The 21,876-nt window shown below is 38.6% G+C and overlaps 1 protein-coding gene across 8 annotated transcripts in view; it reads left to right on the top strand.

Annotated features, from left to right (window-relative positions):
• MITF (melanocyte inducing transcription factor) overlaps positions 1 to 21,876 on the top strand; it is a 226,408-nt gene that overhangs the window by 114,983 nt on the left and 89,549 nt on the right. Inside the window, exon 1 of one of the 8 annotated variants that reach the window (XM_024747052.1) lies at positions 10,434 to 10,544. The exons of 6 other annotated variants lie outside the window; for them this stretch is intronic. In XM_024747052.1, coding sequence (XP_024602820.1) covers positions 10,489 to 10,544 — 56 coding nt within the window. In that variant the 5' untranslated portion in view covers positions 10,434 to 10,488. Of the gene's footprint in view, positions 1 to 10,433; positions 10,545 to 21,876 lie in introns of those variants that run through there. One more of the 8 variants, XM_024747053.1, reaches the window with a different exon arrangement.

Genomic DNA, 21,876 nt, shown 5'->3' with positions numbered 1-21,876 from the left:
GGAGTCTCCTCTGGTACTTTATTATGAAATAAGAAAAAAGGCAAACCAAAACAAAACTGGGCTATAAGCTATATTTGTGCCCCAGGAGATAACACAGGCAGAAGTGACCTTCACAGTGTGAGAGGAGAGGTCATTATATATTGAAATACAGCATGCCTAACATTTTGTTCTAACAGCCTTGCCTTTTTTTTTTTCTGGACGGAGGTCTTGTTTACAGGCACTATCAACAATCATGGCGTCACTTCCATTGTGATATTCTCGGTCCTACTGGCCTGGCCCCTAGTTTTCCTGTATGGAATCATATCTGTCAGTCATGTTCACTTTCCACAGTTAGGAAGTGATTAGGGCTAGGCCCACGTACTATGATTTCAGAGCCCTAGATGATTTTCTTTATCAGACTGGAATTCTTTGTAGCTGTTCGCTTCTCACTGCAATAGAGTAGCCACTATTTCTGGGCTGTGTTTAATCTTGTTTCCACTGAAGGATTCTGACACATTCTTCATTTCTCTCAATCAGGGTTCCCAAATTTGAGCCATGCTCATACTAACTTCATGACCTTTGCCCCCATATTCCATATGGAAGCTTAAATAAATTAAAAAAATATATTTAAAGGAAATGCTATAGTAAATGGCAACGACAGATGGATATATGTGTAAAATAAATATAATGAAATTGGAAGAAAACTGTTAGATCCTGACTAGGTGTGTGGTCTAGAAGGGCCTGAGTATGAGATCTGAGCTGTTTTTGTTACAAAAGGCAAGTGTTTCGAGATTGAAGACACATTAGCATCAAAAAGACACTTTTCCTGGGATGAAAGAAATTGGAAAGGACCTTTCTCACTGTGTAATTCCGTGGTCATTGAATGTGGAGTCTGTGTGTCTCCATTTGAGACCATCCTGTATCCCACACTTTGAGAAACTTTGCTCACGATTTACCATCTTTGCCAAAGGAAGTTTGTCATGCTACCCCAATCTCCAAAGGCCTTGTTTCCCATCGAAAGCCTTTTTGAGTAATTCTTTCTTTTCTGAGTACTTCCTTACTTCTCCCATTAAAAAGTAGAAATTGTGCTGATATTTCACATTTTCTCCCCTTTTTTTCAACTAGATTAAGTTATTTGAGAGTAAACATTATGTGTTTCTTTACATTTCTAGTGAATGCCATTAATTTAACTCAATGCTTGGTATAAATATTCAGGGAAGCCTGCTTCATTCCTGTTTTTGTTTTTTTGTAAAGGTAGATTACAGTCAGAAGTGACCAGAAAAAGCACCATGGTCGATTCATTAATCATTTAACCCATTGACAAATAGTTACTGGGTTCTTTCTCTGGGTCTGGAATTGTGCCTGGTTAAAGAATGAAGAGGTGAACTAAACAGGCATGGTTTATGCCTTCATGGAATTCAGACTCTAGTGTGGGGTGTGGGGAACAGACCACTAAAGAGGTGGCTCCATTGCAAGGTTCTAATTTTAGAATTAGTTTGCTTCTGTGATTGTTGAGTGGCTCACAGAAACTTGGCACAGAGAACCCTAGCGAGAGGCGTGTGGGCCCTGGAGTTTCAAACCCTAGATCTGCAGCTCATCAACATCTTGACTCTAGGCAAGTTACCTCACTCCTTGTCCCTGTTTCTTTATTTAAATAAAAAGAGATAAAATAAAGGTACAGTTATCAGTGTGATGATATGATGAATTCTCTGTCTTTTCTCTTCCCCCCTCTTTTTTTTTTTAAAGAGGCAGAGACACAATCTCATTTTTTCAGATTTTCAGATTTTCAAATTCCCTGCCTGGCACACTAGGAAATGAGAACGCGTTGATCCTTAATCCAGTATTAGAAAGCAGATGTCCTTATTAATGGGAATATCATTGTGGATGGCACGTAAAGATGGCAAATTCATGCAACTTCCAAATTGTCTGTTTAAATTAATAAATGATTTGAGCATTCAGAGTTACTCCAAAACATTTCTGTCTTCAGAGTTTAAGGGCTATGATATATTATTGATGTACCTCAAGCATGTTGAGTAGTGCCTGGAAAGTAGTAGGTGCTCAATAAATATTTGTTGAATGAATGAGTTTTAATAAAAATCTTTCTATTTTTCTATCTTTTACTCATGATTTTGTCCATATTTTTAAAAAATGAGCCAGCATTGTTTGATATGAGGAGCTTAATAAGCTTGAATGGGAGTGGTGGTGATTCTCTGCAGCTCCATCACCAGCCTCATCTGTAATAGCTGGCAGGTAATAAATACTTGGTAAATGTCAAAGTGAGAATTAGGTAGTTTTGGTTAGGCACTATTTTTTATTTTTTAAGAACATATAGCTTAATTTTTTCAAGCAAAGATTTCATTTTTATGTTACTGCATAGCAGTATTACTTGAAACTACAGAGGCTATTAATTTAAAATATTGGTTACTTTAACATTTTACTATCAACATAAATATACGCTTTGATTATAGGACTCCCTAGTGTGTAAATTAGATTCAGAATGCTAATGTGTATCAAGTTTATGATGATTGATTAGATTTAATCAACAGACAGGAAGGATTTCTGTGCAAATATCATTTTTCTCATTTCAAATCCTATTTGCTCAGCATAACTGAAACAGGATGTCATTAATATAAGAGTGAGTATTGAGATGCTTTAGAAGTTTGGGAAACTTGATTATGGACATAAATTTAACCTATGGTGATCTTCTGAACACAGAGAGGTTTGATTTGTTATACTTTTGCTTATTTAAATACACTATTTCCTGCTTGACTTCTGAGTATGTTTATATAGTAAAAATACAAATTAAAAACGTAACTGACACATCGAGTCAGAGCTGAAGGTTCCCTGGGCTAGCAATTTTGTCTGTAGCTAAGACAGTCATTGAAAAAGCATTGGAAGTTGTCCACTATCAGAAGAAGTTTCAGATCGCCATCAACATCTTAGCTTTTAGTTCTTCACTATGAATGAATATGTTATTCACAAGTATCTCTAGACCTTTCCTGAGCTTACATAGTGCATGGGGTATGTGTGTGTCTACAGTACACCACCACACTATGCTGTCTCCAGTTGAAAAACGGTGCTAAGTTTACGTCTGTTAAGAGAGACTTATCAGTTGTTTACTTATTTATGAAATAGTGGACCTCTCAGAGGTTTTCTGCTCACAGGCCAAAGTCGCTGCCCTGGATTCTTACCACATGTTGTACAAATGAGAGCTTTCACACCTGACACACTTTCGTAGCACCTTCCACCATAGCACTGTGATTTTCCATGAGAAACAGTCTGTCTGTACCTTCAGCTCAGTTTTTGGAATACAAATATGGGATTTACATGAATGGAATAGAAAGTCTAACTGACAGAGTACCCTTCTTCTTTATTTTCATCCCTTTTCCAGTTCCCCCTTGGACAATAAAGGATTAGGTGGTTCTTTGAGCTGCTGATGCCTCGGTGTCTCAGAGAGGGAAGCTGGGGAGGGATGGATTTACCTGCTTTGTAGCCAGGACCTCAGCTAAGGTGGTCTGTGGAGGCCACTTCTAATAGCTGAATATTGTGTTGCTTTAAAATACTTCAGTATCTTGACTCTTGCTTGGAAGAAGGACGAAACTGATGTCTTTGTTGATGACGATGGGGTTGAACTCTCCTGCTTATGTCCTCAACACTGTTAGGAGGATGGCAGACACACCCTATGTGCTTATTTGCTCTTCAGGCTTTAATTACTTTTAAAAAAGGAGTTACTACAGTAAAAGACAAGTCCACATTTTTCTTTTTAAATAAGTGAAAAGTCCTGAAGGCGAAAATTTCACTTCTTATAAAGTCGTAGTGTAACTTTGTGCACCCCGCCCCCCACCGCATGACAACAGCATTATCTTTTCCTATATATTTACTTAGATAAGGAAAGTAATTGCATTTTTACTAAATTTCTCCTTTGAGGAAATGCCATCAAAGTGGCATAATCTCAAATCAGTGTTTCCCTCCTCAAGTTTGTGTAGTCTCACAAACTTGGCTTATTTTGTAGATTGTGGTCTGCTTATTGAAAATACCCTGCTGCCATTTATAGAGAACAAAGAGACAGCTCCTGAATGGCCTTTAATGCAGAGCAAGTATTTGTTTTGAAGTGAACTCTAACAGATAATATCAGAGAGCTCAAGGGAAGGAACTAATCTCTCGTATTGATTATTTATGAAAGACCAAGCTATCATTTCATCTATTTCTCCCTTCATTAATTGCTCAGAGATTTACTTTGACAGCATTTGAGATGTCTCTTTGTAGATTATATCTGTATTCTCAGGACAGAGTTTTCTAAACAGTTTAAAAAAAAACATTATTTTTTTCTTCTGGATATTTGTATAAGCATCTAACATTTCTTTCATAATGTTGACATGAGCCTAGATTAAGTTTACATGGGGTCATCTTGGTCTTGTCTGCATTTTCCTTTTCAACCTTAAAGGGCTTCTTTGTGAGCCAGGTACAATGAGCTGTCTTTCAGAAGGTGCTGTACCATCATTGTTACAGGGAGATCTTCTCCTGGTAGTAGAAAAAAAAAAAAAGAAGAAGAAACAGGGTGAAAGAGGTAAACGTTATTGAGTGGTACTGAACACTTATTTCTGCAGGTAAGTAGTCATTAAAAATTGCCCTCAGTCATGCTGTGAGGGGTTCAAATTAGAACTGCTGGGTTGCCAGTTCCTTGTAACTCTGTATCCTAATACTTTATCCATAAAAGTGAGTTGTGTTCAGCAACTAAAAGCTTCCAAATGAAAAGTATACAATTGTGAGTCCCACTTATACCTATTGACTTCCTAATTAATTAAATGCCATCATCAAATTATATTTCATAGCTCCTTCATTACCTGATCTTTTTCATTTTGTCACTCATCCATCCATTCTTCCATCCATTTATCCATCCATCCATCCATCCACCCACCCACCCATCCATCCATCTAGCAAAAATTTATTGAGCACTTACTTTATCCCAGGCACCGAGAATGAAATAAATACAAAGGAAGAACCCTGCCCTCAAGGATGAAAGACAAACAAATAAAATGATTAGAAGTTGGAGTAAGTGCTATAAAAGAAAGAAAAAAACATTTACTGGGAGAGTAAATAGCAGAAGTGGGTGTTCCTGCTTTAGGTAGGATAGGGGGCAGGGGAAGCCCTCCCTAGGGAAGAAACAGAAAACCTGTGAGACCTCATCTGAAAGGTGGGAAGGAGCTCCCCTGGGAAGGAGCCCCTGGAGCAGCCATTCTGTCCTTCCTCCTCCCTCTTACCATGGGCCTGTGTACGTGAGTTTGGGGTTTCTCTGGGGCTCACCCCAGAGAAGCAGAGCCTCTTGCATCTTCCTGTTTATCTTCCCCACAGCACTTGAGAGATGTCTCGCAAATGCTGCGTGCATCAATAAATGTTTGAGTAAAAGGGCCTTTCGGTGGCATCTTTTTCCAGAGCGTGAACACGATGGCATGTGGGGAAAAGAGGGGACGTGTTTGTTCCTCTGGAGAGTAGTTTGTGAGTTTTGTAATCACTTTCATGATACTGGTGAATCAAGGCTTTCACTCAACATTCAAAGCATATCCATTGAAACTCCAAGTGAACACTTTAATATATCGAACTATTCAAGTAAAGACTTCTTTATTCAACAAATAAAGGGAACTTACATTCTTGGGTGTTTTTCTGTCACTCTTGGAGAGATACTTTACATAGAATATATTATATATAATTATGTATATTATGTTGTATAATAGTGGTTCCCAGGCCTTACTTCACAATAGTCCTTTATGAGAATTTTTTTAAAAATATGGAATTCAAAACGATGCCTTTGGAGAGTCTCAGTCATTGATGTCAAGATTCTTGACATTTGTATTTTTAAATGCTCCTGAGTTGATTTTAAGGAGATGGAGTGGGGAGAAATGTCCCCAGGTGCTTAAGATAGGGATATAGGTTTGGGAACCATTGGCTGGGATCACAGTAAAACATGAAGGGTAGGTGCTTCCTAAATTGTATGTAGGGGCGTAGTTCATGGGTCAGTATAGTCCTTGGCATGTATTAAGTCCTCAAATGTTAACTATTGTGAGGGTGGTGAGTAGAAGTAGTTTATTGAAAAGAGCAATAACTATCAGAAGGAAAGATATACGAAAGTGATGTGCTTTGGGGGCAATAAAACATTTGATACCCAAATAAAACAAGAAGAATTCTGACTGTGATAAAACAGTGGTTCTACTTTTCTTCAGCTGAGTTTGGACAGGATAACAAGTAAAACCTCTTATCTCTTCTCTAACATGTTCAACATAGTGATTGAATTTTTCCTTCAAAAAAGATTGAGGCCCAAATTTAGACCAAAAAAAAACAAAGAAAAAGTTGGCTGTCACTTGGATATTTGATAGTTTTAAGTTCCATTTTAGTTAAGGTTGTCTTTGAAAAAGGTCAGTAAGAATTCTGATGACTCTAGTTGATTTGCTGGAATTTGGGGCTAGGAGTAGTAATTAAGATTTGAATTGTATTGGGGTACAGTTAATATTTCTGTTCTGCACTCAGCGTTTCGTGTTAAAAAATAGTATCTTTCTTTTTTCTCTGCTACCAATTCTTAGTTTGTGTTTAAATTTAGGGTTTCGGTGTATATATGCATTTATGTATATATGTGTGTGTTTATACATGTGGATTTATATATGTATATGCACTTAGGATACATATCTGAATAGTACAAATGTGAACAAGAGAGTTGCTTACACATTATAGATTAATCCATTTTAAACATATGAACATCAACCATGGGCTTTTTTTTTTTAAACATCTTTATTGGAGTATAATTGCTTTACAATGGTGTGTTAGTTGCTGCTTTATAACGAAGTGAATCAGCTATACATACACGTATATCCCCATATCTCCTCCCTCTTGCGTCTCCCTCCCACCCTCCCTATCCCACCCCTCTAGGTGGTCACAAAGCACCGAGCTGATCTCCCTGTGCCATGTGGCTACTTCCCACTAGCTATCTATTTTACATTGGTAGTGTATATATGTCCGTGCCACTCTCTCACTTCGTCCCAGCTTACCCTTCCCCCTCCCTGTGTCCTCAAGTCGATTCTCTACGTCTGCGTCTTTATTCCTGAACCATGGACTATTTATTCTACTAGGTTCTAGGGATACAGTAGTAAACCAAACATGGTTCCTGCCCCTCAGAAGACATGTGTTGAATAATTGCATGACTACTTGAGGGGCAGTATCGTGGAAATGTATGTAATGTTTTATGAATTTTGTAGATGGTGTCAGATGTGTAAGTCAACCTTTATTCCATTTGCCAGTGGGTATTTCATTGCTGTGTTCAGGGAGATCCCCCAAGAACATTAGCATAATATAGATATTTCTGAAGTACCATGAATAAGTTGAACATGTGCCCCTTAAAGGTAATTTTACTTGAACACTTATGTAAATGGTCAACGGTTAGCCTCCTTGGGGTGGTAGATTGTCCAGGACAAAATGTCAGGCGATGTCATTGGCGGGACACGCCAGGAGAGCATTTGCCACGACATTCTGTCCCTGCTGGAATGGCTGGAATTGATTCCATTGGTTTCGTGATCAACGTTTGAGAGCCCACAGAGGGTACAGATTTTCCCTGTGTGTAAGCATGTAATAAATCAGGGTTTCAGTTGTAAAACTTCCCCGGGTGCATTGTAACTTAATGCAGCTTCAAATAGTGTCCAAGGTGGGAGAGAGTCCAGCTTGGTCTTTTAAAAAAATCATCCCTTTAAGGTCCTGATATGGTAATTTCCTTCCCTCTCTGTTTTCTTTGATCTTCCAGTTTCTTTTTGTTTTTTTTTTCACTCTGTTGCATTTCCATTGGTTCTGTAGGTTGGTCAGTGTGCATCGAGAATAGACAGTTCCAACTACAATCATAATTGTAAGAGCTGTTTTTTAATTGAGAGCTTACTGTGTGTCAGACTGTGCCATACACGTTACATATATTGTTTCCTTCAGTTTTAACAATAACCTACAGGATAGCCATTTACCATTTCCCCTTTCTCAAGTGAAAAAACTGGGACATGGAAAGTTTAGTAAATTTGCACAAGGTCACAGAATGAGTAAGTGGTGGGATTTGAACCTGGCTAAGTTGACTCCAGAACCTGTGTTCTTCTTTTTTTTTTTTTAAATTAATTAATTAATTAATTAATTTATTTATGGCTGTGTTGGGTCTTTGTTGCTGTGTGCAGACTTTCTGTAGTTGTGGTGAGCGGGGGCTACTCTCCATTCCGGTGCACAGGCTTCTCATTGCAATTGGCTTCTCTTGTAGTGGAGAATGGGCTCTAGGCACGTGGGCTTTGGTAGTTGTGGCTTGCAGGTTCTAGAGCACAGGCTCAGTAGTTGTGGCGCATGGGCTTAGTTGCTCTGCGACATATGGGATCTTCCTTGACCAGGGCTTGTACCCATGTCCCCTGCATTGGCAGGCAGATTCTTAACCACTGCGCTGCCAGGGAAGTCCAGAACCTGTGTTCTTGATTTTTATGCCAAACTGTGCTAGAGGCAGGAGAAGTGAGGTGTGGAGTAGGTTAGTAAGGGGAATAGTGTGGCATCTTAGTCATCTGTTAACCCTAGTACCCAGCACAATGCGGAGTGTGTAGAAACTCCTCAATAACTATTGTTAATGAATGCAATCATTTGCATCAGGGACCTGGATTCCCCACCCCACCCCCATTCCTTCTATTTATTGGTCTTTAGCTTTACCAGTAATCTACCCACTTTAATCCACTTCTCTCCACTCTTGTCCCTTCTCCCCTCCCCCTCCCCCATAAAGTATCATCACCTCCTACTAGGACTATTGCAGTAGCCAATCTTGCTCCTTCTCTAGGTGGTTCTCGATATAGCAGCCGCCAGAGGGACCTTTCTAAAAACTCTGATCTGAGCCCATCACTTCCCTGCTTACAACCTCTCAATGGTTTCCTGTTCATCTTGGAACAAAATCAGTGACTCTTCTCCGGTCTCCCAGATCCTGATGGTCTGGTCCTAGCCACTGCTTTAGTCTCACGGACGCCATGATTTCCCTTACTCTCTGTCCTCCAGCCACAAAGAATCTTCCTTCTAACTCCCCACTTCAGGATTCTTGCACATGTCATTACCACTGCTCAGAAGACTCTTCTCCCGTGCCCCGCTCCACAGCCGTAACCCACGACTGCTACCCCCACTCACTTCTATGCCCAGAGGCCCCTGCCTAAGGGAAACCTTTTCTGACCCTTACATTTTAAGCTTTCCCAGCTCCTTGTAGCATTTACCACATTTCATTATATATTTGTCTCACTGGACTGTAAACTCCAAGAGTTTGCACAGTGCCTGGGACGTAGTAGGTGTTCCATAAATATTTATTCTACAAAAGAAAAAATGAACAAAGAATAAAAAGAGCTAGAAATAGCTTGTCGGAGACTCCTGGCTGGATATTTGCTATTATTAAAGGAAAATTAAAGAAAGATAATTTCATTACATTATAAAATTCAAGTTGGATTATGGCTTATAGAGACTGCACTGTTTTCCAACTACGTACTTCGGAGACAAACTCTTAGGCACAGAGAGGTGAAGTAACTTGCCCAGGATACACAGCTAGTCCATGTCAGATGTCTTTGTTCTGACCTCTGAATTGTGTGTAGGGAGAAACAGACATATTTTCATAAGTGGGCAGGACATCTTTGGTGTGCTGAGTCTGTAGGAGCTGCATCAGTATTTGATAATATTGAGGTCATGTCACAATTTTAAAGCATCTTTTGAGAGCATGTATTATTATTTCGGCACGTTCAGAATTTAATTAGATGACTATCTAAGAATACACAGATGTATGGCCTAAAGATGTCCTAAAAGATAGTGCCCACAGTTGAAGCAGCTTGTGTTTGACTTCCACCAGGACTGGGCAAGGGTAGCTCTCCGTATATTCTTGGGATCTGAGGGTAAGGAATGTTGTCCAGATCTCTAGCTTGTCAGCAGGAGAGCACGTTCAGTAATCAAGCTCCAGTTCCAGAAATGCCTGTGCATGGATGCAAAGCAGCTAGAGGTGTGTGATGAGCTGATGCTAGAGGTCTCCCCAGTTGAGAAGGGGCAGAAGCTGTCCCACAACCCTCCTGGGTTCTGTGGGTCTTTTAAGTGTTAGAAATTCACCGGTATGTGAAATTACCTCAGGTTTCACATTCTCTGTAACGCGCAGCCACTGCAAGCCTCCACTGGTACCTTTCTGTGCTCGGGAGGGCTAAGTAAGCATCCCAAGGTGTCACCTGGCTGCTGGGTTGGATTTCTGGTGGTGCCTGTGTCCTGGCGAAGCCCCCGTTGCAGGGTGAGGCAGCATTTTTGTCCTGCAGGTACAGTAGGTACTGGATTAAACAGGTCTGCTGTTTCAGACAGACACCAGGCACGGTTGTAGCACGAGCTGTGTTTGGATTGGAGTTTCCAGGGCCTTATCAGGAGCCACCCCTAGTGACACAGCCAGTGCCAGAACTAACTTTGACTTTCACTCTTCACCAAGGGCTTGCAGAACACCTTAAAGGAAAAAAGATGGAGGCGCTTAGAGTTCAGATGTTCATGCCTTGTTCCTTTGAAAGCTTATATCTGTAAGTGAAGTTTTATTCTGGAAATAATCCTGGGACCACTTGACAGGAGTTTTGTTTTTTGTTTTTGTTTTTTAAGGGGAGGACAGAGAAAGGGGAGGTACTATTCGGAGTTAAAAATACTGGAACTGTTACTCTGTGACTGTGGCTTTAATCGGTTTCAGCTGTAACCTCTAGTAGGTGGCTATGACAAGGATAACGACTAATTTGTGGGGGGAGGCAGGATTGAAATGCTAGCCCATTAGCTCTGCCTTCTCTTTTGAAATGGAATGTTGGTCTTAAATTAATCATGCCAAAAAATGACTGCTTGAAAAATCTGAGTGAGAACAGAGCTTGATTTATGATTACTAGGTAGACTGCAGCCCAGCTTTGTGATGAATAAAAAAGGGTTTTCTTCAGGAAAATGAGCGTGCTTAGTGACATTGGTCAAAATTGCCCCATTGCAAACACTTTGGATTTTTTGCTTTCTCCCCCCTGCCCTCCCATCCCCCCCCAACTGTGGAGTAGTAACAGTTGCATTAATAAACATCTCATTTGCATTTCTGCATATTGATTTTTTTTTTTTTCTCTTTGAGAGGAAAACAAAACATCCAAAATCAGAATCATCTGTCTGGCATAGAAATGTAGAACAAGCTTGAAATTGGCACTTTCAAAGAAATACGAAAATGGAGAAATGCTAAATGGATCATAGCTCTCCCCTCCCACTCCCCCATTTCCTTCAACATTTACTTTCAATGTTAGGTGATAAGATTTGAAAACAATACTAAAAGCTGTGTCCCTAAGTAAATAAGCATTCAAGCAAATCAACTTAAGCAAAAGCCACCTCTGGAGCTTAATAATTATTTACTGAACGTTCCTGGGTCATGAGAGAGGTTCTGATTAAGTCAGAAAAGCATTATGTTCAGCAGCTTGTGAAGGTGTGTTTAAAGGCGGCAAGAATAATGGAAAAATACTAAATGTCGCAGAACTATTTTGAGAATTTGATTCTGAAAAAAATAAAATTCCCATAAATGTAATTGTGGTAAAAGTTCCTAATGTTCAGTAGGTAAATCTTTAAAAGGTTTTACAGTAGCTTTTAAAATTACTTTTCATTTGCTGTATTGTTTGCTTTTATAGATGTTTTTCATTTCATTTTATGTCATTAAAACAGTTTACTCATTTCTCTAAAATGATAGAACATTTTATGAACAAAGTATACATAATTGTGTATTTAAAATGTCGTCCTGTTAGAAATGTTATAATTTTCTGCTTTGTAAATCAGATACTAGTTAGGGAGATGATGGCTATTCTTTGTGATTCATACCCCACAACAACATCCCCTAAAACTTACTAATTTTTGAAATATTATTTTTAAGCAAATTAATGGGTATCATGATTGGATCAAACATGCCATTCAGCTTAAGGACAGTAGTGGTGTCATCCTTGAATTTACACCCAAATTAATTCTTAATTTCAACTACTTTTGCTTAATTGATTTTGAATTTTTTTTTCCGGTTAACTAAAATACTGGCTACAGGAACATGCTTCCTTTATGAACTCGCAGAATGAAATTCTTAGCACACATCCTTGACAAAACTTGTTCACTGAGCTGTTGCCCATTAACTTCTTTGTGCCTGCTCTTTTGGAGGGCACACACTGTGAATTAATTGTTTCTTTTGTGTTTTCCTCTAGGAAAGCAAAGAAACACCATAGCAGAAGGCAACATTGTAAGAGATTTGGCTTCCTAGAAAATAACTTGTCAGTTTTCACTAGTTTCAAGTTACTAGGAGCCTCAGAGGGTACCAATCCAGGAATTGAAGTACAGCACAGACGAATCCATTGCCTATTACTTATTGTCTGCAGGGTGTGCTGGCTGGCCACTACTCTAAGAATCTTAATTGCATTAATACATTCAGTTCTCATACTTGCTCTGAGACAAAGGTACTTTTTCCTACCTCCATTTTGTAGATGACAAAATTAAGGTTTGGGCAGGTGAAAGGTCCTGCCCATGTCATATAGCTGAGAAACGACAGAGCTGGGATTTCAACAGAGGTATTCTGGGCCCATGTCTCGTGCCTTTCTCTGTTCCGTTCTGTGGATTCTCATTTCAGATACTGAATGAATTGATGTTTCTTCCTCTGCCTTTTAATTAAGTGTGTTTCTCCGATGCTCAGATTTCTGGGTTATCCACACTATAACTCCTTTGAGCTTTTGAGTGGCTGTGATTAGCCCAGTGCCACAGTATTTGTCTATCAAATGGATTTCCTTATATCCAATTCAATGTTGATTATAAGGTGACTGTTCAGGGGAGATGAAAACTCTGCTGAATATATACAATGATTATATGATCTATTCTGACTTGAGAACTCTTAAAACGTGGAAGGAAAGTTTGTCTTAGAATTAAGGTAATACAGTAGGTCTCTAGAACTGAGCTTTTTGGAAAAAATGTGTTCTCCGCCACTGGATGACTCAAGCAAATGGTTTGACTAAAGGTCTTCCAACACTAAGGTTTTAGTGTTATCTGATTTTAGGAGGTGGGGTATTTGTTAGAATAGAGGCACCAGATTTACTCTTTGGATAGATATTTATTTCATCCTGCTATATGCTAAGTATTTTTTAAGTGCTGGGGAATTTATATGTGAATAAAACAGAAATCTGTGCCCTCATAGTGCTGGCTCTATCTGGTCATGAAGGGCCAGGAACATTCCAGCTCTGTCCTTAAGTCTGGTTCTCATCCTCATGGTTCAAAGTGGCTGCTAGTCCTGCAGCCATTACAGCTAAATTCAAGGAGACATGATGGCAAAGATGGGTATCTCTTTAGGGAGAATTTTTGGACGTACCACATGACCTTTCTGCTTAAGTCTCATTGGCAAAACTTAGGCGTGAAGCCAACCTAGCTCCTGGAAAGCTGGGAAATGTTGTGAGTGGCAGTGTACCAGCCTAAACGAGGAGAAAATAGAATGGATACTAGATTGTTTGAGTTGTAGCTCTTAGGCTGAAACATTGATTTTTTTTTTCTTTTTTGGAATAACTGTTATTTTCTAAAATGCCACAGAAATGAGCTATGGTATAACAGAGCACATCCAACTGGCTTAAACAGAAATGGAGATTGAGAGTCCCTTGTAAATCAATATCCTATGTCCAGGGTTATCAAGACTTCAGGGATGGTTTGATCCAGATGCTCTGTGTCATCTAAACACTGGCTCCTTCTTCATTCTTCCTTCTCAGGCTTCTTTTCCCTCTTTCAACTCACATCACTGTTTCATTTAGTTTGGCTTTCTTTTCACATAGGTCCAGGAAGTTCCAGATTTATATCCTAGCATCTTTCCAAACATTAGTATACATAGAGGACTTTTACCCCAGTATTTCTAGTCAATATTTCTATTTCTACTCAGCATAGGGCTGACTGTTATTGGACCATTTTAGAGCACAAGCACATTCGATGGCTATGCTGATTGGTCCAACTTACGTTGTGTTTCTATGTGTGGAGTTGGCAGCACCGCCATAACCTACCTCGGGAATGAAAAGTGAGGAGACTGATTTTTCAAGGTGAAATCAGGGTCCTTTGCCAAAGAAGTGGGACAGGATGCTGGGCAGGCACAAGTAACATGTGACCACCATAAATCATTACCACTGTTTGTAAGGCTGGCTTTTAAACCATGACAGGTGCACACAATCACTGCTCCTGAGATCACAATTGGTACTTTTGTCTTGATTTCCACACAGTATTGCAGACTTTGCATCTTGGTTGATATGTTCTAGACATGCAGTAATTGTTAAGTGATTAAGGCTTTTGAATCTTCTCTGACCTGTTGTGACGTTGTCTAGACAAGTGGACAGAGCATGCCCTGTGACTGGGGCAGTTATTTGAGTAGAGATAGAAGGCTTTTCTGTCTTTAAAAAGATCCTTCCAATTACTTTCACACTCATGTCTGAATTCTGTCATTAGATTGTCATAGTTTTGGATAAAAAGTTCTTTCTTTTAAAATACTCTTAAGTGGGATATCTTGTCATGCCATATCAATTACTTACACCTTATAGGCAAATTTTTCAGAGCCTTTTAAAGCATGGCGTCTAGATATGAATGAGATTCCATAGTCGGACAGTGTAAACAAGAATTCTAGAACATGGTCTAGTGAAAGGCAGCTTGATAGGAGAGACAAGAAGTGTGAGTGTGGGACCCTCAGCTTCATCTGCTTTATAGCTTTTTGATAGTAGGCTGACGGAAATAATTTCTTCAAGGGGAATTGAGAGTTAGGAGCATGGAAACCTGTGGTGGCATCTGTGGGAAAGGGAGGACAGTCATGGCCTTAAAATGAGGAAATGGCACCTTCATATCCTTGTTGGAAAATACCTTTTAGTAAGAGATTCTCCTTGGTTGGAGTGTATAGAAGTGAGAAACTCTCTTTGGGAGGGGTGAAAATAATCAACTTAAAAAAATCTGATGAGGAACGTTGCCTAGAAGAACATTGGTCTAATATTACAAAGGTCTCAAACATTTTTGGTCATCCCTCCTAGTTAAAGTAAGGTTTTTTTTCAAGCAGACTCTCTCAACGTGTTTTATTTTACTTATAAATTTTATACATGTGTGACTCTACTAATACTATATTATAATATACAACATGTACAAAAATAGAAATGATGGATAAATTTTATATAAATTTTAATCTTTTCTTCCTGCACTCCAGGGTATCATTTTTTTGTACCCTCTTTTGAAGAATATTGATATATTGGGAATCTCATTATGTTTCTCTTAGATTTTGATGTAATCAATTATTGAAATTACTCTTACTGGCATCTGTCAAAGGTCCAGCTTAAAGAATACTAATCCTGAGTAGATACGGAGAGACGCCGATGTTTTCAAACTAATTGGGGTACAGGTGTTGAAAAGTAACAGTTTTAGATTTTTAACTTGCATATGATTGCTGGTTCTTGCTTTTTATAATACTTTCCTCCTTTTGTACCCTGGAGAGGAAAGAGCTCCAGAGGACAGGTGTTCTGTCCACTCTGGACACCATGCTACCCTCACATCTAGCAGAACCCGGCCCTTGGACATGCTTTGCCAAAGCATTCAAATATTTGTTGAAGGAAAGTAGAGGAGGAAGACAAGGTACACTCTGCAAGTCTTTTTATTTCCTCCATGCCAGAAACCTGTAGTATTTATTGTCTGAGCTGGTAATGTTACCAGAAAAAGCTGGATGTTTGGCATTGTTTTCATGTTTTTTTCTTGACCACTAAAACCAAGGTTGGTGATGCCTGAAGTCCACAAGATCTCAATTTTTGAAGCCAAACTGTGAAATCTGGTACTTTCATGTTTACATGAGTTATACTCTCAGTTATTTTAAGTGAGATATATATTTATCATATATATCATATATACCATATATCAGACATACCATATATTTCATATATATATCATGTAGACAAGTAACAATGTATTTTCTTGTTGGTACTTGCTTCCACCATTCACGATGAAGAAGCCATCTTTACGCTTACAAAGCGATGACTTTGGAAGGAATGGAAAGGTTAAGATAATGGAAGTGCTGATCATTCTAAAATGTTAGATACCCAGACTGCCATTTAAAAAGATATGTCCATTTACTGACTCTTATTTCGGTGATTTATGCGCTTGGACTTACTTTCTAAAGACTCTTAAAAATTTCTTTTTGCTGACAGAACAACATTTTTGTAGATTCAACCTGTGGATTTTTTCCTTATGATAGAGTAGTTGTGTTGTAACCATGACGATCCATTGGCAGTATCTGCACAAATGTTTTTGTCTGTTTGATTTTATAGCCTGTTTGGCAGGAGTAAGTAGTCCTCCCCATTTCATTCCGTTCAACATGTTGGGTTCAGTATCAGAAGGACTCTTCAGAGCTCTTGTGAGGGTTACTGGAGGTGGGGAATGGAATGTGCATTTCCTCAGACATGGAAGAAAGTGTTCTGGTCTAAGAATCAAAGATGTGGGTTCATGTCCTAGCTCTTCTACTAAACAAATGGGTAATCTTAGGTGTTCTAGTTTCTAAGCATGGCATCCGAATCAGGAGCAGAGTTTTTGTAGACACATTGATTCCTAGGCCTTAGCTAACCTGAAGTCAGAATTTCTAGGGCTAGAGCCTGGGCATTTTGACTTTACACAGCAGATATTGTGGCAGCCAGCCTTTTGCATTTGGAAACCCTGGTAGCTTAACGTGTTCTCGGTATAGCTTTCTTACGTGTGCATGAGGTTAATTATCATGCCTTCCTGCATCTCCACTGTGTATGTGAACATTAGCCATTGTGCTTTCCTGGACATAATTACATTGTATCCAGTACAGGCAAACGCTAGGCTTTGAGCTCTATCACCTGAATGATTATAAAGAAGATTAGTTTTTCCTGGAGAAAAATGCTAGGATTTTTACTTTATATCTGGTGAGAGAACTGCAGGGTAAATTATCTTCCCTCCACTCCAGCAAAACTTTGTCAGATTCTCTGAATTAAATAGGGATCGCCTAAACCTTAAAAGGCAGATCTGCTATGGTCCAAACTTGCATATAGGCTTATGGAAATTCACCTCCTTGCATCAAAAAAGAAGTAGCATGTTCATGGTTTCATATTATTTTACTACTAATTTTTGAGCTCTGTTCCAGTTTATGTGACCTATGTTCTGGTTATCGTGCTACGCGTTTTACATCTATTACAAATTTTAATCCTCCTAACAATGCTGAGAGGCAGATATATTAAACAGTCTATAAATAAGGGAAAACCAAAGCTCAGAGAGATTGACTGACTTGGCCATGGCCACAGGTTAGTTAAGTGTCAGGGCTGTACTCTGCCTGAGGAATTGAAGAGAGGAAATGTAGGGGAAAGTGTATCAGCTCCTTCCTCCTGAAAGGTAAGTTTCAGCTGACAACCAGATTCATGTCTTGGATGACGATGATATGGAGACCAAAGACTGATTCCTAAAGTCTGGTGAGGGGGTTTTGGCATCACTGTTAAAGGTGAGGGGTGGTCAGGCAGGTGTTGTTTGGATGGCAAGGTATTGGATTTCATGGAATTTCTGATACATTTAAGTGGTTGATCAAGGCAGTGGAATTAACTCTGAATTTAGGAACATACCAGATAATTCAGAGCACATGTCCACATACCTCTGTCATCACAGAGAAGAGGCTGACTTTGAAGGTTAAAAATGTAAATTCAGCCATCGAGGTAGGAACTTGAGTCACATTTATGGCTATTTACGTAAGTGTCCATTTTCTAGCTGCTGTGTTGAGCACTTTAACTTAGCTCACTCAATCACTGCTGTACATTTAGGGGGTGGGTTTTGGAGAGGCTCAGAGAGGTTGAGTGGCTCGTTAAAGATCAGATTGCTCAGCAGTGACTGAGCTAGAGCTTGCATCCAGTTGATGGCCGTCCTCCTTGCGTCACCATTGAGCAATTCCCACTTGTCAGGGAGGTTGCATGTCTGGCTTCAGTGATTCGGTAAGTGCCAGTAAAGGCATTTGTCTCCCCTTCATTTGGCTTTCAAAGGGTGATTTCTCGTGGTGAGATGTACACCTTCCCATGTGGAACTAGATAAGAGCCAGATAATCTACATAATTGACTTAATTTTAAGGCATTGTAGAAAAATTATGTGACCCTGGCTTTAAACTCTATGAGATTAGAAACCAGGTGTTCCCAGCACCTGGCACAGAGGAAACACTCAATAACTATTTGTTGAATAAATGACCTTTACATAATCTGATTAAAAGGAATCAGACCGATGGAATTAGGATTATCTAATGCAGATTGGGCCCTGGATGAGTTCAGTTAGCTTTTAAAATTAAATGCATTGGGACAACTCTTCTAGCTTATTATTAGTAGTTTAAGCATCAGGTCCTCATTTTAAAAATAAGCTTTTGGCCACCTGTAATATTGTCACATAAACCTCGACTTTGAGTTTAAATCATTATGCTCATTTGACCTGGTAACATTTTGAAGTGTAGGTGTCTTCATTTTTGTCAGCAAGGTGATAATTGCCCATTCAATTATTTCTAAGAGAAAGCAATATTTAAAAGATCGAGAGTAAGGCTGAGACTGAGAGTCATCTTTAACATGGAAATATCCCACAGGGAGTGTGTGTAGTGAAGTGACTACTTTTTCCTTTTTCTGGGAAGATTTATTAAAATGTCAATTAGCTGAGCCCTGCCAGCTTTTCTTTTGTGGAATTTTAATTTATTTATAGGGGTCTACCATATAAATATGTATTTTTTTCCTGTTAGGCTATTTCAGTAAATGCTTTAAATGATACTGTAGTTGACTTTAAAGTCTGCAGCCTTAGTGTGGTTGATAACTAGTAACTTTAACTTAAGATATTGCAAGAATGCTTTACTGTTAATTGAAAGGATTTTCCCCCCTGTATCACGGCCAATGGCTCGTCTTGAGCAGCTAATTAGTGCGATTTTTCCACAGCTGCATTTGCTACGGCACAAAGGTTTGCTCCTGATTTTATCAAAAGGATCAGTCTCTCTGGGAATGTTTTAACCTGACAGGCTTTGAATAGTAAGACCATCTATTTATTTATTTATTTTTAAATAGCCTTCTTTTCTGGGTTTAGGAAAGTACATTTGAGCTCTGAACACATACTCAAAAGTGGGAAAATGCATTTTCTTTTGATGGCCTTTTAGCAGAACCTTAAGGATGGATTATTTTTGAGGAATGGCTAGGTATTTTTATGGTGTGGATGAATGTATGCTATAAAAATAATACAGAGTATTTACATTGTTCAGTCTTTGTACATCTGTAGGAAACTATAAAGGAAAGAGGGATTAAGTCTTCTGGGATTCTGAAGACTTCCAAGAGAACAAGTGTGCTGGATATAAGGCAGTACTTTCCCATCCTATTGTCAAAATACTGTCTGTGATGGATCCAGTGTCTTCTAGCCAAACGGTGGCTTTGATCACTCAAGTTATTTCTTCATGCTTGTAAATTAGTTCATGTTCCTCATGTTCTTCAATTAGTGGCATATATTCTGCCATTGAAAAAATACTATGGCTTTATTATGGTTTGCAGGGGAAAAAGTAAAGAGAAAGAAATTTACCTATAATTCCACTCCCACGGTGGCAACTATGATCATCTTGCTAGTCATGTGTGTGTTTGTGTACATACACACTCTCTCCTTATTTTAAATTAGAATGTAAAACCACTTTTGATCCTACTTTTTAATTTACTCTTAGGACATGCATTTCTCACTTTGTAGTTGTGGGATTAAAAAAAGGTATATTATCAAATCTATGTATCATAATTTACTGTTTTTTAAACCTATTTTATTCTTAAATCTTTTGAATGGTTTTATTTGTTTCCTCAGCTTTACCGAGGTATAACTAACAAACTTATTTAAGGTGTATAATGCGATGATTTTTTACATGTATGCTTTGTGAAACACATTTATCACCTAACATGGTTACTATTTATTTTCTTTTTTGTGGTGAGAACACTTAAGATCTGCTCTTTTAGTAAATTTCAAGTGTACAATACAGTATTATTAATTACAGTCACCGTGCTGTGCACTAGATCCCCAGAACTTACTCATCGTATAACTAAAAGTTTGTATTCTTTGACCCACATCTCCCCTCATAATTTACATAATCATGTTCATATTAAGGGACAAATTTAGGTGGTTCACAATATTGTGCAGTTTGTCAACAGCTTTGTAATGTTAGGTTTTCCACATTTTGAATTTTTTTCTTAGGAAAATTATCCATCAATGAAATTTCTGAATCAAATTGATAATACTGTTATTTTCTTTTTTTTGATTAATTAATTGACTTTTGGCTGCCTTGGGTCTTTGTTGCTGCACGCAGGCTTTCTCTAGTTGTGGCGAGCGGGGGCTACTCATGGTTGTGCTGAGTGGGCTTCTCATTGTGGTGGCTTCTCTTGCTGTGGAGCACGGGCTCTAGGCGTGTGGGCTTCAGTAGTTGTGGCACGTGGGCTCAGTAGCTGTGGCTCGTGGGCTCTAGAGTGCAGGCTCAGTAGTTGTGGCCCACCAGCTTAGTTGCTCTGTGGCATGTGGGATCTTCCCCGGACCAGGGCTTGAACCTGTGTCCCCTGCGTTGGCAGGCAGATTCTTAACCACTGCGCCACCAGAGAAGCCCAATACTGTTGTTTTCTTAAAGGTTTGTGATAATGTATACTGGCAATGGCTCAGGGTAGCATTATCTTTGCACTTATTCTTGTAGTGAACATTTTTTTAAATTGAATCCTACCTTGAATACTTTCCTGCAGCTGGGTTTTTCTAAGTTTATTATATTGTGTAGTTTTTATTCACAACCATAAATATATCTCTACACCATTTTTAGTGGCTATATATAGTATTATATTATATTAACTTATCACAGTTTATTGAACCAGTTTTCTGTGCTGAGTAATGAGTTAACTGCTAGTATAAGTTTTATTATGTAATTTTCTGGAACTATGTGAGGGTGAAATGCAAACATTTCTTCATCCTTTAGCATGTTTTTTTACCTGTAGAGTTTGAAGGTTCCTATCTTTAAGGAGTTTATAAGGCTGGTCTGTGATTTAATGGCTTTATTTTGCCTTTGTTAGAAGATAAGGACAATATTGGGGTTTATACTCAAGGAAGGAAGCTTAAAGGTGCAAAATACTTCTTTTGGAGAGTAATTTTGGAGTGAATATTTTGGCAAATGTTACTCTTTTTCTGTTTCCAGTGCTAATTAAGATTTTATATTCTTTGCCCTAAATAGGGATGTTTTTAAAAAAGAAAATGATATTACTGGAAACAATTAAAATTTCTAGATAATGATAATTGCAACAGCAAACATTTATTAAGGCAGTACTACATAGCACTCATTAAGGGATTTGTGTGCCTTATTTCATTCATTATTTTATTTAATCCTCACAAAATCCCTAAGAGGTAGGGCTTTAGCGTATAAATGATGCAAAAGACATTTAAAAAACATCTCCCATTTCAATAAATGGGTAATTAAAAAAATTATTGTTATTCTTCTTTTTTGGATATGGTAACTAAGGCAGAGAGGTTTAATTATTTGCTGATGTCATAGAGCTGGCAAGATAAGCAATAGAAAACCATATTTAGGAAAATCAAGAAGTCCTTTCTTTTTGACTTACAACAAGGGTTTAAGCTTTTTAAATAATTTTGGGTAATATAAGTACCAATGCCATTAGAGGTAGGCCTCATGGGGAACTCACAAAGTGTGTGTAGGATAGGGCTTGCCAAGGTGAATCGGAAGAAAAGACAGTATAAAGAAAACCAGGGAAAGAAGAATTGGGTTGTCAAACTAGCTTGTCTTCTGCCCTCTTTCCTGAAGACTGGGGTCGAGTTCAGTGTTAACATTCTGGTCCAAATGCTTCTTTCATT

The sequence above is a fragment of the Neophocaena asiaeorientalis genome, unplaced genomic scaffold (genome assembly GCF_003031525.2).
Source record: "Neophocaena asiaeorientalis asiaeorientalis breed wild unplaced genomic scaffold, Neophocaena_asiaeorientalis_V1.1 scaffold130, whole genome shotgun sequence".
In the NCBI taxonomy this organism is placed as follows: domain Eukaryota; kingdom Metazoa; phylum Chordata; class Mammalia; order Artiodactyla; family Phocoenidae; genus Neophocaena; species Neophocaena asiaeorientalis.
The sequence above is the reverse complement of the archived record's forward strand: the minus strand, read 5'-3'. Positions and strand labels throughout refer to the sequence as shown.